Genomic DNA, 18,412 nt, shown 5'->3' with positions numbered 1-18,412 from the left:
AACTACTGAAATGTATAACTAGTACTAACCTTATAGATAGACTCTGTTCTATTTACTATATTGTTTGCTATATTTCTTAACTATGGTCACCTTTCAATGGTGACAACATTTAAAAGTTACTGGTTAAGTGACATTTTGGAATTTCGGATTTAAATTTAATATAATTATAGAGTTCAATCACCCAAGAAACTAAAAGAACCCCAAAGAGACATGAGGAGAGACTTCACTCTCATATTAACATTCTTCTATCTCTAGGATAGAGCTCTTGACATGAGCATAATAAATATTTCAAAGGATATTGTGGTGCAGTGAAGTGTAACTGAAAAAATATCAGTGTTCATGAATACATGATCATTATTGCTATAGAGACTAAGAAATGATCGATAATATATATATATATATATATATATATATATATATGTATATATATATATATATATATATATATATATATATATATATATGTATATATATATATATATATATATATATATATATATATATATATATATATATAACCACTAGTAACAGTGTAATAATTTTTTAAAATTATTAAAACTTGCTGTTGCTGCTGGGAAATATTAATTTACCCCAAACTTTAGGATTAAGACGCTAGAAACAATTTTCTTCTTAATTACAACAATACTTCCAAAGCTTAAAATCCCAAAAAGCATTATAAAAAATCTACTAAATTACGCCGTACGTAAAATTAGAAAATATTCGAAACTGAAAACTCCCTTCTACGGTTGTTTTATGTACGGCGAAGCAAAAGTTATCGGGCAGAAACAGAGTTATGTATCGGGGAAAGTAAATCGGAAAAACTTTACGCTTATTCCGAGGATTTGGTTTTGACACAGAATTAGCTTTATTTAAACTTTGCAGACGCCGAAGATTTTTTGCCCATCCCCGACTCCGTAAAAGAACACAGCTCTGATGTTTTATTATTTCGATTAAAGTTCTGGAATAAGCCGCCGATATTGTGGATTTTTTTGCGTTGAACTTAATTAAATCTTCGAGTTTCCTCCATTGTCTGTTGACAATTTCGGGAATTATTAAGAAATTAAATGTACATTTAATTTTAGTAGATCAGTAATATTATTTTATTTTACATTATATAATTATATTAACAATGTATATAACAATAAAGTATTAATGTGTCTTATGCTCAAATTGACTACTAGGGTGCTCAAATATTTCATAATTTAAGTTCTCAATCAGAAGTCAAAGTCCAAGGGAGCTAAATCTGGGGAATAAGCTTACATTTTTTTAAAATTAATCTCTTAGATTTTTAACAATCTGCCCGTGGGCAATAAGTATTATTATATGATTTCCGTTATGTAATATAACTATCCTGACATGTAGAAGATTGCTTCAGTAAGTGATCTGTTCTACAACTTATAACCTAATTCTTATTCTAGATACTATTCTATTTTAAAGTCCTATTCTATTCTATCTTAATCCAAATGCTATTCTAACTTATTCTAGATATTATTAAATTTCACTCTATGTGTCTATTAATCAGTTCATATCGTAGTTGGAGGCGTTTGAGCCTATGCACTACATTGTCATCGTGCACATCTAACTCTTTGGCGAGTGCATTGGAATGCACTAATAGTCTTTCAGAGTACTTCACACTAACATTTCAAATCACACTCGTTATGGGCTCTAAGGGGATATCGTGCTGAATCAGTTTATTGGAGACGTAATATGCGGCGTCGACGATGACTCCCACTTTATTCTGGAACCCCTTGAAGATAGCAATGTTAGATTTGCTAGTTGCATGTACAATGTAATCGCTGATTTTAGTTTGTTTTCGGACGTCTTGTTCTTTAGGACTTAAGCGTTTTTTGATTGTAACGATGTTCCATTCTGGCAATTGAGCTGTTTCAGTTATTGGTAGTTGATCGTTATTTCGATCGAAGAGCGGGTGATTAAATTGATAAATCAACAGAAGGTGTTGTGGTTTAGCCATTGTGTATTGAAATTAACCGTTAATAGTTATTAAATGTTTAATTTAAATTTTTAAGTTAACGGGCCTCATATTTTACTCGCTCGATTTACCGTTCCGAAATTAAAAAAGAAAATTCATAAAAAATAAATTTTAAATTTCACGTTCAAAAGTTCACGGTTTAAATCACGTTCTCACCTATAGTGGTCATAAGCTTACATGAACATTTTTTGCTCTCTTTCATTTCGAAGTTGACTTTACATTACCCATTTTAGATACGTTTGTTTCAATGAGAATTTTGATTGGAAACAAAAGTTTCATCCTTAGTAATCAAATGTATCGTATCCTTCTTAAAGTTCGCATTTGAATATGTTTTCGTTTCATTCCTAGCGGACGTAGCGTCCATTATGGACACATTATGTATTAGGCACTTGAATGTTTTTCCATCAGCGATATCAATTGGTGAAAATGCCGGGTATTAATGTAGAAAACCGTTAAAATCCAATTATTAAACTCGATGGTTTTGATATTTCTCTTCAAAATAACGGTTTTAAATTTAGTATTATTGAGTTATTTACCGTATACAGAAGTTAATAATGGAAAACTCGAAATTATATCTTTGCCATTGTTTCTATTGTTTGATTTGGAGAAATATGTTTCTGGAGCCCATTGGACAATTTACACCCAAACCTATGGTTCATCATGCTGGTTTATCATATCCCAATTGCCAAATTGTCCGATTACACACATAACTGTGCACATAAGTCTTGTACACTCTACACACTCTGCAATAACATTTCCTACATTTATCATATACTAATTGTATACTCAACTTTAGTGTTTCCACTCTCATCACCTTGTCTTAGAAATTGGCAGCATTGAATTATATTATATTCAGAAAGTTTCCAATGTATCTAAGAATTGTTCACAATTCCATCATTTGTCAATTTTTTCTTCAATGTGTTTGATCGAGTTCATCCAAACCGAAAGTGTCATTAACCATTCCTGTTTACGTCATGAAGTACAATATATATGCAATAAATTATTAATAAATCTTATGACTAATTAAACCTAATCAATTGTTATTCCAACGTTTACCTTTTCCCATAAAATTTTGTCGTTTGTTCTAGTTAAATAGAGTCACAATGCTGTCTGATAAGTACGACGTTATTTTAATGTTTTGCTTGTTTTGATAAATTTCAAATCGCTGCTTATTATTGCTCTGATTGAAAATACTTAAGTCAGATAGAGAATTAGAGATGGCTTCCTTAATCAGTTCCTTTTAACAGGAACAAGAGACTGGAGGATTTTTACTGTTAAATTTTTATATTTTTATTGAAAATATTTTTAGCGTTTTGCAGCTGCACTGAATATTAATATGGATACGGTCAGTGAAATATCATAAAAAATGAAAAATATAATCAAGATCAACTTGTTGTTAGCATTTTCAGCAACATCTTGATGACATATGTACAAAATAACTTTGGATAGACTATATATTGCATGTTATCCACATGATAAGTCCTATTTTCATTCTTCGTCTTCCAGGTCTGATCTTCAATAAGCAGTATTTTTCGGCGTGATTCTTAAGTGGTCTTAATACTATTTTGTAGTTTTGTACTACGGTTTTATTATGTTTTCTTAAAATATTATTTTAATGTTGTTGATCCTTGATGTAGTCTCTATAATTTAGCTACTGCTCGGCTTTAACAGTTTCTCCATCAATGTTTGAGCAATATACGATATTATTTTTATACGTTGTTTTGAAATAACAAAAGTCACTAAAATAGTTTAAAGATTAGTACTACCAACAAATCATGTGAGTCTATCAGTAGACTGAGACAGACATGATACCTAACATTAAAAATTGTTTTATTAAAATATACGGAAGCAATGAAGGATGAGGTATGGGAACGTTTGCTTAAGATAACATGTTTTATAGTGTTTAAATAACGATATATGTAGAAGGAATTAGGAATCATAATATAAAAATGCAATTTTCTTTTCTAGGTATTATGGGCACTACATCAATCCGGAATGCTCGACATCATATTGTACATAACCAGTTCATCGACCGAGAGTGCATACTATTTGCACATTCTGGAGATACTTTCGTTCATGCTGCGCGAACAGAAAGCCTCCGAGTTGGCCCACGCCGCATTGCAACGCAGCCAAACGGAAAAGGTGCGAGATGAAGCGGAACTTCTGGCCATACGACATCGGGAGATAAACGACCGACAGAAAAAGGCAAAAGTTTTTAGCGGCACAAGGTAAACATCGACCTGATTCCATTATTATTTTTCCCGTTAACGATTTTTGTGCTCAGTGACTCGATTTTTCGATCGATATTCTTTTCTTTATTAACCAACTTCGAAAAAGGAGGAGATTCTATGTTCGGCTGTATATTTTTATTTATATGTATGTTCGCCGATTTCGCCGTCAATTGTGCTGAAAGAGTGCACTGCAGAGGTGGTTCGGTTGGAACCAAGTTAGGATCTGATTGGGGAAAAATCGAGGGAAGCGTTGAAATTTCAAAGCCACGTAGAAAGTTCTCACATATTTTTTATCTAAACTAGTCAAATATTTGCCTATAATGTTATTGATGAGCTGATGTAAGGGAAAGTCGGAAGTCGTTCAATGTAAGAGTTCAATGAGTAAATTACGAAATTATTTTATTTAATATCACAATGGGTAGGGCAAGTAAAGGTGCAGCCCGTATGAGGAAAAATAGGAATAAAGAAATAATGATTGAAAATAAAGAGCGCTTCAGGCCCCGGGGTCCGCTGCCTGTCCTAGGTGATTTGACAAGTGTTCCAACTAAACCAGAAAAAAAAATTATTGTCGCCGGAAATTAAACCCTCGGCCTCCGATTGGGAGCTAAAAACTTTAACAATTACAGCATAAAAGCAATTGTCTACAATATTTCTACGAGGTCTTATACAAGAGGTAGTGCTTAAAAAGCAAACTGAATGGTTTTTACACTGAACGACTTCCGATTTTCAGTCACATCAGCTCGGCAATAACATTACAACCAAATATCTGGTTATTTTGGATAAAAAATTTGTGAAAACTTTGTACGTGCCTTTGAAACTTGAGCCTTTCCGTCGATTTCCCCCGTACCCCTCAACAGATCTTGACTTGGTTCAAATAGGACCACATCGGAAGTTGAAGTTGAAGTATTTTGAAAATCGGCGAACATACATTTAAAAAATATATACAGCCGAACATAGAACTTCCTTTTTCGAAGTCGGTTAAAAAATGGCTCCATTCAGGTCAAAATTCTCAAAGATTCAGTTATTTTGATATGCTATCAATAAATTGCCTGAGAGGTGCGCAAAATATATAGAATAAAATGACCAATATTTTGAATAAATATATTTTAAATTTCCATAATTATTAATGTTTTCTCTTAGCAAAACAATTGGAAAAAAATTTATCGACACACCTGGTATAGAAGGTATATTAGTAGACAGATAACTTGCTGTAATTCTGAGCAACTGCAGTTACAACCAGTTATGATCAGTTACAAAATGGCAACTATATGAAGATATATGAATGAAACAACAAACATTCCAGATGTTGAAAAATATTTTGAACATTTTGAGGTTCTCTTCCATTAACTTATCTCGTTCTCTTTTTTGTTTAAGATCCACCTGCTTAGTAAACAGAGAGAGTTGACATTAACAGTCTTTAATACAGCCACTTATCGTTAGGCTTCATGCGTCTACAACTTGGATTACCTGCCACATTTTTATTATTCTTTATTATCCATCAGTATCTTTTTAGTAATTCTCGATTGTCCCGCTTGACTCTTCTAAAGTATATTTAGTATTAATTTTACTTACATAATTTTATAAAACTTGAGTTTTTTATAATATTTAGTCAACTGTTTGCTAAGTATCTAGACAGTTTCGAAGGTACCATAGGTTTTTCGCACTTTCGATCAATATTATAATGGTAATATGGTTTTAAAAAGTCTGAAATTTATTGCCGTTTTTTTCGCAGTTGATGAAGTTTCATAAAATATTTGAAAATATATCTGGAAAAAAAGGATATGGGCTGTCTGGTCGAATCTTTCTGAAGTTTTTTCAGTAAAAAAATCTAATTTAATTCGCACAAGGTAATAATAATACAAATATTGGGAAATCTGTTATATGAATTGAATGCTGTGATTATATATTAGAAAATTTGTTAAATAAGCATTCATTTATATATTTTATTTTTTTATCTATAACACGTTCATGTCTCTTATTTTGTTACATAAGTAACATTTTCTTACGTATTTTTACTTAAACATAATAATATAACAGCATAATAATATAATAATTCTTATATTGAGCATAACTGACAAATTTACACTAATTGAACATTATCAATAAAGGCTTCAATTAAATCACGTTTATCTGAAATGGTTATTTACGTGTTCATTAAATGAACTTTCGTTATAGATTAATGTCAATAATTATGCAAATAAATTGCGCATTTGTCAATGCATAGCCACGTAATCTATATATCTATATAAAATACAACATATACATATAGATTCGTGCCAATATTTGTAAAAATCCACAAAAGTCAGCCAAAATCTTCTTTGATGTTCATTGGCATTTAATGAACATATAATTTTTAATTACCAAACTGTAAAAAGTTACGCTGCGAAAGGATTCAACCAAAAATTCATTCAAAAATTTACAACCTGCTGTCTAATCGAAGAAACCTCAACACTATAATTTTTTTTTAATTATGCTAATTGATAAATAATACATACTCACAAACATACACTCAACATGTAGTAGTGACTGCTCAGTAGTTAAAAGTTCAAGCGTAACTCAATTATTTTGTAATGTTTTCTTTGTAAAATTCCCCTAGCTGGGTTGGTTGGCGCAGTGGTCAAGACGACAGAACCGTTGCTACTATTGCTACAGTAGCGGGTTCGAATCCTGCTGGGGCAAGGTTCTAAATCTATGTTTATAATTGTCCATCAGATAAGAGAGCAATGTCCGCAAAGAATATCATCCTAGTCACGCCTGTAACTAGGCTGTCGCCCCAGTAACCAACACATTTTTTTTGTCTGAAATTTCTGCTGGTTTCTTTTTAAAATGCATTGTCAATGCTTTATAAAATATCATTTGAATAAGCTTTAATAGTATTAATAAGACCGATATTTGATTTAATAGTGATATCGAAGATGTCAGGTATTAAATAATCTTTTCTTTTTAGTTTTTCTTTTTATTGCATTTTAAATTTTCCTTTTTACCAACTATGGTTCTGCATCTGGATTCCGAACCAACCAAACCAACTTAAAGATCACCCCAAAAGACATCCGGTCTTACCCAGCTTGGTTAGAAAGAAAGAAGCAGAAGTTTGAGGCCCAAAAAATGTGATGATTACTTGGACCAAAATCGAATTAACATTTTATAGTAAATTTTTATTATACAAACAAATCTTGAAGCCAGTGTGGACCTACGCGTTATAAATATGGGGTTGCATACAGAAATGTGATGTTAGCATGATCTAAACTTACCAAAACAGTTCTCCATAGATTTGATGCCCCATGATACATTACAAATGAGGACATCTACAAAAATCTAAGGGTACTAAAAATCAGTGAAAAAGTTAAAAGGTTTTCGAAAAAGTACCAAGCACGATAGACAAAAATGCCCAAGAATAACAACTGCTAGACAACATTAAACTTGTTGTGGAGGTACACCCATCAAATATAAATTAAGTTTAGATCTTACATCTGGACTTTAAAAACAATATTAAGGAAAATTTACCAGATAGTTGTAAATAATAGCTAATATGTGTGCTATGTGCTTTTAAATATAAAAGAATATTACGACATATTTTGTCAATCAAATTCTATGGCTGGTTTCTTTAATTTTTCTCCATTATTTCATCCATATAACTAACCAACTAAGCAACCTTTTTCCTTCATACTTTCCACCTAAAATACACAGTGAGAAACAATCAATATAGCTTTTTTCGACATATGTCAATTGTCGATAATATATGATTAAATAACTTAACTACAGCTAACAATATTAGTGCACAGTTAAATATAAGTTGGACTTTCCAAACGGCTAAAAACATAAAGAATATAAATGATATAAAAAGTGTGTAACAATTACCAAAGTTTGTTAGAGCAACTTTTTACTCAACTGAACTAAATAAATTGAGAAATTCAAAAAAAAAGAAGATAAAAACGACTACTAGTTTTCGAACCATTTAATTTTATCGTAACACAAATTGAGTGTTTACCAGGACATTAATTGTTATTATACCAAATTGACATTAATCGAAAAACAACTTTGTTTCAGACACTCGAGATTCGGTGGTACGTTCGTAGTAAAATCGATGAAGTCAATTAGTGACAATGAGCTTATTTATCACAAGCCGTTAAGCAAATTGGACGCTTTAAATTTCGACGCCGACAAAATCAAGCCGAAAACAGCGAAAAATCGCCTGCCGGTAAGTGAATTGTATATGTTAAATTATTTGTATTATAACGTGTGGGTTTTCGCAAAAGCTGCGGTAATTTAGCTTTCTTCTTTATTGTGTGTGTGTGTTTTCAGCTTTAATGTACATATGATGTGGGATGATATAGGGAGAATTTCCATTTTATTTTATACTTCGCTTTTTTTTTTTGGAGGTGGTACACGTACACACATTACATATATATTTTATGTTCACATGTGTTATGTGTTATACACACATATTTTATGTTCGTTATTAAATAAATTTAGCCTTAATGACCAGTAGCGTTTTAGAGAATGAAAATTACCTGTGCGATAATGGCAAATGATATTGGGTTTTATAATTCTCTTTGAATTAGTTCTATCTTCTGTGTAATATGGTGTATTATGGCGTAATATGGTATATTTGTAATACTATCGGGTAACTATTATTTCGATAGTAAAGTTTGATATATATGTATGGTGTCGCATAGATTATAAGTTAGACAAACCATTATGCGTTACATAACGTTATTTAAATAAATATTCTGGTAGAATAAATTATCATCAAACATTATTTATTAAATAAAAGACGTTAATTATAATAATACAATTTTCAGAAAATAGGAAGGACACCATGAACATTGACATTGACTGCGAAAAGAGATAAAATACTTCAATCAAAGAAAATCCATCAGTACAAAAGATAAAAAAGTTGAAACGAACAATCGAAACAAACGAAAAGGAAAGACGGGAGAAATAATAGACACAAGAATAGTATAGAGAGTAAAATTGAGAGTGATTATTACTTACTAGTAACTACAATAAGAGAAGATACTGAATGTGCACAACACAAACAGATAACCAAGAAAGTTATACAGTTTGGTGTCATAATTATGTGTAAATTACAAAGCGAGCATAGCAACATCGACACATACATAGCAATCTATCGAAAAACTTTGGAAAAAATCTTTTCAGCACTGGATCCAGAGAAATAGATCTGTGGTATTAATAAAACAATATTTGATCAAAAACAAATAGCATGGTCATAGCAGCAATCATGTAATTTTTAAGAAGTGTAGAGCGACAGGTAAATGAGCAATAAACAATTTGAGAGGATGGAGGCAAATAGTAAAGAACACCAGATATTTTAATAGGGTTTTAAAATCAGACAGAAGAGAAAAATCATATAATTATAGATATACAAAAGATAAAGGAGACATTGTGATTATTATGAAGAAATTATTGCTATTGCTGAATGTAATATAGACATGAAAGAAATACTTGTAAGAATTGATTTGTGTGCAGTAGTTGACATATGAGAAACTATATTAGGTATATAGGAGAGATATAAATTGATGAATTTATTTATAATTAGGGTATATTGAGACAGTATGGCAATGAAGATTTATGAATAGAAATATGTTTTAGTAGATAGTAGTCAACAGTAGATAAGACCATAACAGAGTAACAGAGCTACAAGGCTTTTTATGCGGTGTAACACAAATATAAAAAATATGTTTTCAAAAAATAATATATTTAGTATTTAAAGATTTGGAAAAGGTACTTGACAAAGTAAAAAGACGTAAATTACCACATTATTATTTATAGTGGAACAAGGAGGAGTAAATTATAAACTAATAACATGTCTTAGACAAGGCTGACGTCTAATCCCAATTTTCATGTCTATATGTGAGAGTAACTGCATTAGTTCAGATCCTCTACAGAAAGCCTTGATCAGATGGAAAAAAGTGAATTAAAGGAATTTGAAATGATATTGAATAAAAGCAAAACCAAAGTTAAGGTGATGGGAGAGAGCCGCAAGAAATAAATGCCCAAAATTAAAAGTGAGATTAAATAAGTGTGGAGGTAAGATAATTTAAATATATAAAAATAGAAGTTGAAAGTAACAGAAGCTAGGAAAAGGAAAATAATTCCAGAAAAGAAAAAATTGTGAATTTATACTTCTCCTTGAACAATATTTTTGTTAATATTTGAGACAAATGACACCAAATATATCCACCATACTTCCTTATATAAGAAGTGGTTTTGAAATGTATATTATACTTTCCAAAATCTCCACTATCTAATTTTATAACAAAATTATCAAATTATACATGGGAAATATTTTAATATATTTCCATTATATCTTATTATACATTATCTAAGAAAAAAATCCCATGGAAAAAGAATTTAACATTTTAACATAACAACATAAATCTATATATTGAGAATATAAAATTCTTGATTTTATATCCCCCAAATGGAATTGCAGTTTAAGATAGCTTTTTACACCTCTGAATAAACATTAAAGGACTTACTTTTCAACGAAACTATTTGTTGGTCAATATTTATTATATTTATCTCTCATTAGCAACATTTAAATCGTAAAAGCTATATTATGTATAATATTGTTTCTACCAAATGCCTAAATAGTTAATAAAGTGTTTTATTATTGTTGTTTTTGTTGCCACTGATTAGAGTTCTCATTATATTATACTTGATATATTTGATTATTGTAAATCGGTCGTTATAAAAAAGTGTAATTTAAAATAGGAAAATATTAGATAACTAGTGACATAAAACACCTCATGACAATTCTGTGTGTTGGCTTGGGTGAGTGAGTGATCTATTATGGTAAGCAAACTTAGTGCTCTGCGATAATTTTCTATTTTTACGAATGATATTAGGCTCTGATAATGACTATTTGCTGAAATTAACACTTATTTGGAATGAATAGTATAATGAATATAATATAGTGTAACCTTCGTATAAAAAATTGTGTTATTCATTTATAAATAGCGTCCATACACATTTAAATAATGTATATTAATGTTCAACGTTCATGACATCGCTTTATTTCTGTAACGGCTACTATTTGATCACCCTATAAATTACGTACAGTGGATAGAATTACTGTTCTGGTCTTCTTATCTATTTTGCTATGTGAGCCGGATTTATATGAATATACAAAGGGATTATCTCCAGCCATTTACACGTACACATACACTATACATAGTTTCCAGGCACAATGACTGTAACATTAGCCATGTCTTTGTGCTGCCACATTCTGCATCGAGCGAAATGTTATTGTTGTCAGTTTTAGTAAATAATCAAAGGAAGCGACTCGAGCACACGGCCGGCATAAAGCATGGATTTATTTTCAGATGTTTTTATCAGTTTGAATCGGTTAAATTAAGCGTTAAAGAAGGGTGTTAAATTGGGTTTCATTTGAAAATATATAGTATTATAAATGGATTTAGCTTTAATCTGTTGCAAGGATGGTTCAGTAAGGGTCTCATGGCTGATCAGCAGACAGCTGTCAAGTTTCAAGTTGTATAAGTATCAAGAAAATGTATCGAATTGCAGTAACAGGTTAATTGAAAAGTTTCCGGACACATAGATGGCGCTACTAGAATTAAATCCACATGTTTTAGTTAGCCCTAACCGTCAAAAGATGCATGTATAAGTTAGATAGCTGTCTGATCATTAGTTTGTGAATTATAGCATTTTGAGTGAAGCAACTTTTGTTATTGTAAAAAAATGGACAAAAAGGATACAATAGCAATGTAATATTAGGTTTTATTATTTTTTGAATAATTCATTTGGTGATATATTTAATAAAACAGAACGACAATTTTGTAACTTTTTAATTTCAAATAAGATGAGCCTTTTTCGTGCCTAACAAAGCGACATTTGATATAGTCCTACAATTCAGTAGAATGCCAATGTAGGCCGGATATTTGACTTTACGGTATGCCGAATGAAATTTTGTTAATTAATAATAGGATCGATGGAAATATTTACCCCCATTTCTGAAAGTGACATATTTGAAGTTTGTTATCAGACTGACTTCAAAGGTTTTCGTTTCAACCATAATTGAAATTTAAAGAGCTTTGCCGAAAATTGGCACAAACTTTGTTGAACTGGCATTTATTTTATTAATAAAATGTACAAGAGATAGCAAACGGACTGCATTGTTTTTTTAAAGCTTCGTTCTCCAATAATTTATTTTATTCGGTTTTAAATAAATAATTTTCTTTTACTATTATTTTTACATTTAAATATATATTAAATAAAAAGTATAGATTGCTTCTTCATAAAAGTATCATGGTATCATTACTCATTGCAATATTCATATTAAGTATTCAAATGGGATCAGAAAAATATATTATTTTATCACTACATACAGCACTCTGAAAAAGTGTTTTAAAGGCATCAAAATATTGCCAGTTTTCTTGCTGTTACGAGAGTTGTTATTTATGTTTCCGGTTCCTATAATACTGAACAATTAATGTACATCAATCAAAATTGAATGTGTCATTTCCTAAAATATTTTACTTGAAAATCATTGTTCTTTTCCACTATTTGTGTGAACCAATTCGTAGCATTTCTTTTTCACTGGTATGAGGGTCAGTATTTATATTTCGGGAATTGGCAACACTATTGTCATGTGGTCCATCTGACGGTTCCATCGTAAAGTTTGACATTTTTGACGATATACTTACTCAGAATATATTGTCGCACGGATGCTATTTGTTTATTTTATATTTAGTTGAAAGTTTCATCTGAGTCGTTTTCGTGCGATGATTTTTTACGATTTTGGACGTGGATTATCACAACAAGAGTGCATCAATCAACTTAATTTGACTTTTGGCGATGAAGCTCCATCAAAAACCACCGTGTATCGCTGGTTTAGTGAATTCACTCGTGGTCGTAGTTCGCTGTCCGACGAGTTTCGTGTAGGTCGTCTAAAATCGGCTCTTGTGCCAGAAAACATCGATGTTATGTACGAAATGATTAATTGATGGGTCATCCGCCATACAGCTGTGATTTGGCACACAATGATTTCTTTTTGTTCCCACCCGTGAAGAATAAACTGCTTGGTCAAGGATTTTCATCACCCAAAGAGCGTCCAAAAATCATATTTTGAAGATACCTCATTCGGAATGGAACAAATGCTTTGAAAATTGGTTTAAGCGTCTTCAAAAGTGTATCGATCATCGTGGCGAGTACTTTGAAAAACAATAAAAATATATTCGCAGCTTAACAATTTTTTTTCCTATTCCCGAAATATAAATAGTGACCCTCGTATTAAGGCAAGTTCAAAACTTGCATTTTCAATTCTCTTTTCAGTATGTGAGATTCAAAAAAAGTCATCAGGATTGTACTGTGGATGACCCATTGGTTCGATATTTAGGTCAAAACACCATTATTTGTGCTGATGTTTTAGTACTTGCATTGTTGTGATGGTTCCTCCTCCGTATATACTTTTTCCTAATTCTCTGAAGAGTTTGGACAAATAAATGGTATACCATTCAGAATAATACTTCATTAAGGGCGAACAAACAAAAAATTCTATGACTTGTATTGGACAAACAAAAAATTCTATGACTTGTATTGGAAGATGATGTCTCCTTTGTTTCTGTTCATAGGAATATATTCATGTTTTGTCTAAAATCTAAATGTTGACTTTGACGCAGCCTTTATGCGTAACCCAACACGAACAAATCTTTTTTAATACAAAATAACCATGCAGTATTTTTTATTGATGCTTGTCATGCCAATATCGAAATATTTCCCAATCTCAAAGTATATCACACGATGATCTATAAGAACAATGTACACCAGCGATGTTTTCTGATTTTGGACGAGTTATATGGAATTCTTCCTGGAGTTGGATGGTGTTTTATCGCCGTTTAAATAACTAAGTTCATTATACACTGCTGTGTAGATCTACACTGAAAGTTATGAAATATAATCTCCAAAAAGTGTTGACCAGTTTCATTTCATGTTTTACTTGGGACTAATTTTTCTTAGATACCATAAACAACACAAATCGTGCTCAAATTACAGAATCTTATGAGGAGACTTACATTCAACAACATCAAGTTTAAAATGGAAATGACGATGACGTCTGACAACACTTAGTGCTGCCAACGCCAGAAATATATGTAGTAATTCTCCTAAATCATTTTACTATATAAATTTAAAGAAGTTTACTCAAAAATAGAAGTAACAATAGCAGGTCTATCGCAAGGCAGTGTTTTGGATCCTGTTATTTACCTACTATGTACATGTAAAACACCACAAATAGAAAAGGTTACTATGGTTACATTTGCTGATGACGCTGTGATACTTGCTGCAACACACTAGTAATTATATAAATAACTGGACCTAGATAAGGAGAATCAAAGTTGTCGAGATTGCATTTTGAATTCACCTATAACCAAACTGTTCATATAAATATCCTATAGAGTTACAGAGACGTAGAGTAGAGTCAAGTACCTTGGGATGAATCTTTACGCAAAACTTCTTTGGAGGTAGCATATCAAAATGAAAAGAAAATAACTCGAACTATAAAATCTAAATTATTCTTACATAATAAGTTGCTGCTATGTACCTATGGAATTTAACTACAAGAATTTTCGTATTGGAACTTTGCAACTAGACTCAAGAGAACCATACCGTGTAAATTTTTTAGTGAACTATTTAGTGAAGTGCTCTAAATGATAAAATCACTGAAAAGTGTTACTAGCTAAAATTTTGTTAGAGACTCAATAAGGATCAATGGGTCTTCTTAGATAACTACCTAGTTTGTAGGCACCGTAGAGACAATAGTTAGTCAGCAAGGACTAGTAATGATACATTATTTAATAAAATTGTTATACACGTAGTATCAATATTTTGAGATAATCGTTTATAAGTGATATAAAATACTTTATTTTAGTTGTATATAGAAAGGTAGTTTATCCTCCTGTAGCTATTTGTTAAAACATATTTTTAGCTACACAATGCTTAAAGTGAACAACCTTTGTTAAGTAACATATATAAAATTATTAACAAACTATTTATTATTAACAATAAAATGCAGAATTTTGTATATTATTTAAACAATACTGCAAATAAAACATATTGGACATGTCAGATACAATTCTCCATCTGATTTTGTAGCTAAACATCAAAGAAAGAGCAAAATAATCGACATTCTGTTAATCTTTTTCATGCCGGTTCAGTTTTTTCAGTAATTATATTCTTTTAGGCGTTTTCATTATGCCTGTCGACGCTTTCACGTAAATGACACTAATGCACTGTTCTGATTTCAGATAAAAGCATCTCAGGCGGAACGCCGATCCGCTTTCAGCATCCGTCTATTCCTGAAGGAATTCTGTGCCGAGTTTTTGAATGGGTCCTATAACACATTGATGTATCACGTCAAGGACAATTTGGTTAGAGCGAAGGCACAGGCTCACGACGAGTCGTATTATTTGTGGGCAATGCGATTTTTCATGGAATTCAACAGGTGTTATAAGTTCGAGGTCAAACTAGTGAGGTGAGTTTTGGTATTTTTAATTATTCTGGCATATCAAAAATATTTTTTATAATTTTTCAAATATTATTAATTTAGATATTATAGACATAGATTAATAGGCAGTCAACTCAATAGGAGACTCTGGAGAAAAGTTTTGTTTTGCCCAACATCCAGAAAATTGGCTATTCAAGTAATTTGATTGGTAAATTTAAATTTCCATTACAAGCACCTGTAAGGAAAACATTTTGTTGTGAGGACATTTGATTGGCTCTTTGATACAGTTTGGCACGTGTACTGCCCTGACGTCACCTTTAATTGACCAATAAAATTTAAATAAAAAACAATTTAATTTCTGAAATAAATTTATTAAATAAAATTGGATGAATAAAATAAATATAATTAGTAAAACTGCAAATGATGTATAAAATATAAATATAGTATAACAATAAATATATCTCTAAAACAAAAATATTATCAAAACAAAGAACTTTGGAACAAATCGAAATTATCTCTTCTGTTTTTTCCCTTTTTCATATTTGTTTAGGGCCATCAATTTAATAGGATCTATTAGAGTTCTGGCTTTTTGTTTTCTTATACTCAAAGCAAACTTTGAGTCTTTCTGTGTTAAAATTTTGTTTACTTGTTTTATCCAGAAGTATATGGTGCATACTGTTTTAACATTCTGTCTGAAAGATCATTAAAAAGTGTACAATTAAAAGGTTTTAAATTTACATTTTTTTAAAGATGTTTGACAACATATATGTTATATTATCGACGTGGCAATATATCCTGAGATAAAATAATAAAGATAGCTCAAAGAACTACTGAAATTATAATAAAACAATTTTCTGGGGCATTTTATATTGCCTTGCCTCATATGTTTATATAGGAACATCCGCAATCTGCAATTGAAGGTATAAAGTGTATATTGAACTTTGGTTAATCCTCTCTTAGAAGGATTCCTCAACTATCAAGTAATTGATCCAAGAATAAAAGTATATCACCGTTTGTGTAGCTTCTTCCGGAAAGGGATTAATTTCTAAAATTAAAAAATAAATATTTGATATTTTATATAATTTTAATATGAATAAACGTACCTCAACTTACAATAAAACACGCTACAGCGATTATAAATTTCTTTGATGGTTAATCCAGTCACTTTGAGATTTTTAACATTATCAACCATTTGTTAAAGACAGTTAAATACTTCTTCAAAGTAAAATCATTCTACATTTCTTTACTATCTGTGCATCCGAGTACACAACACTTTCTAGATCGAGAATTCTCTTAACTTATTATACTACCGTTTTATAAATACTAATGAACAAATTATTTAATATTTAAACGTTATAAAAGTCTAAATGCACTGCTCCTTAGGTTAGGTACACTGAAAATGGCGCCACAAACAAATAAACAATAAAGGCGCCATAGAGACGAAGTGAACCAATAGAATCCCGTCGCGGCCCTCGCATAGCGATTAAAACAATATGTAGCGACCGCTACGACCTTTTAGGCCACCACGCATTCACCTACAGTAAGTTCAAAGGTTGGCAACCCCGGTGGATTACTACCATGCGGTTCCCGGCTATAAAGGACCACCACGACGACGTCTCGCTCTCTTTTCTTTTCTCTACTCCTTTGTAATAGTACCACTTTCACAGTGTACTTACCGTACTTCCTTACGTACCGTACATCCTATACCTTAACCTAATATCCTGTCATTCTCCCGTCGACCACATGTATCGTCTAATATCGCAATAAACAAATATTTCTTCAATCAATATTTTTAGTTATTGTGCAAATTCCTACCAAAAATAGTAGTGAGTGTTTGGACAAATAATCGCATCGACAGCCACACATTTCGACCGACCGACCAACCGACCAAGACGAACATTCCTACAAATAGCTTAAAAATAGCGACATCTACATGTTGGATTATAAATATTTAAAAACAAAAACATTTGTGTCATCACTTATATTGATATATTAGTATCAATAAGATCTAAGTTGCGCTGATATTTTATATCTTCTCAACATACAAGAAAAGGAGAAAGCAGAGTTTAAACAAATTGCGATATCTTATTACCTTGACAACATGATTTTTTCCGCATATTTTGTGGTTAGGTACCAGAATTTTTGCCTTTTCTTTTCTTCCAAGTTCTTCTCATTGGATAAGTCCTTGAATAAACTTAAATAATCTATTAGCTTAGATATTAGGGATATAAATTAGTTTTAAATGATTTTTTAAATTTGATTTATTGTAAAAAATTGGTATATATGGTATATATTGAAAGGTCTATGTATCTTTTGAGGCTATTAACGAATAAACCCATTTTCTGGTATTTTCATAACAAGTGAAGTGCTGCTCGGACAGGTCACGACTAATATCTCTGAACAATTAATACTCAGAAGGAACAAGGTCTGGAGAATTCGACGGGCTGGGTAGCATTTCCCATTTTACTGTTTCACAGTATTTTGTCACCGCTTTTTTGTCATGTGGTTGAGCATTGTCATGCTGAGCTGAGCATTGTTGTGTTTTTTGTTCACTGAAAAGTGAAATCTGTCAGCGGGACTTCAACATGAAGTTGGTTACAAATGTACCTGATGCGATTAATTATAGGTCTGATATTTTAATATTAGTGTATTTTCTATGCATATTTTATTTGTCTGTGTATGAGAGTCTGTACTGAGGTATTG

At 31.2% G+C, this 18,412-nt stretch overlaps 1 protein-coding gene across 1 annotated transcript in view; it reads left to right on the top strand.

Annotated features, from left to right (window-relative positions):
• The window catches only part of timeout (circadian regulator timeout), a 621,776-nt gene that overhangs the window by 35,006 nt on the left and 568,358 nt on the right, over positions 1 to 18,412 (top strand). The window contains exons 4-6 of the mRNA XM_076394399.1: positions 3,959 to 4,218; positions 8,269 to 8,419; positions 15,510 to 15,736. Of these exons, the coding sequence (XP_076250514.1) occupies positions 3,959 to 4,218; positions 8,269 to 8,419; positions 15,510 to 15,736 (638 nt within the window). The remainder of the gene's footprint in view (positions 1 to 3,958; positions 4,219 to 8,268; positions 8,420 to 15,509; positions 15,737 to 18,412) is intronic.

Source organism: Rhynchophorus ferrugineus, unplaced genomic scaffold (genome assembly GCF_030347505.1).
Source record: "Rhynchophorus ferrugineus isolate W39M unplaced genomic scaffold, kcgeb_rfMv2 rfM2, whole genome shotgun sequence".
Taxonomy (NCBI): domain Eukaryota; kingdom Metazoa; phylum Arthropoda; class Insecta; order Coleoptera; family Curculionidae; genus Rhynchophorus; species Rhynchophorus ferrugineus.
This window is presented reverse-complemented; position numbering and strand designations above follow the sequence as displayed.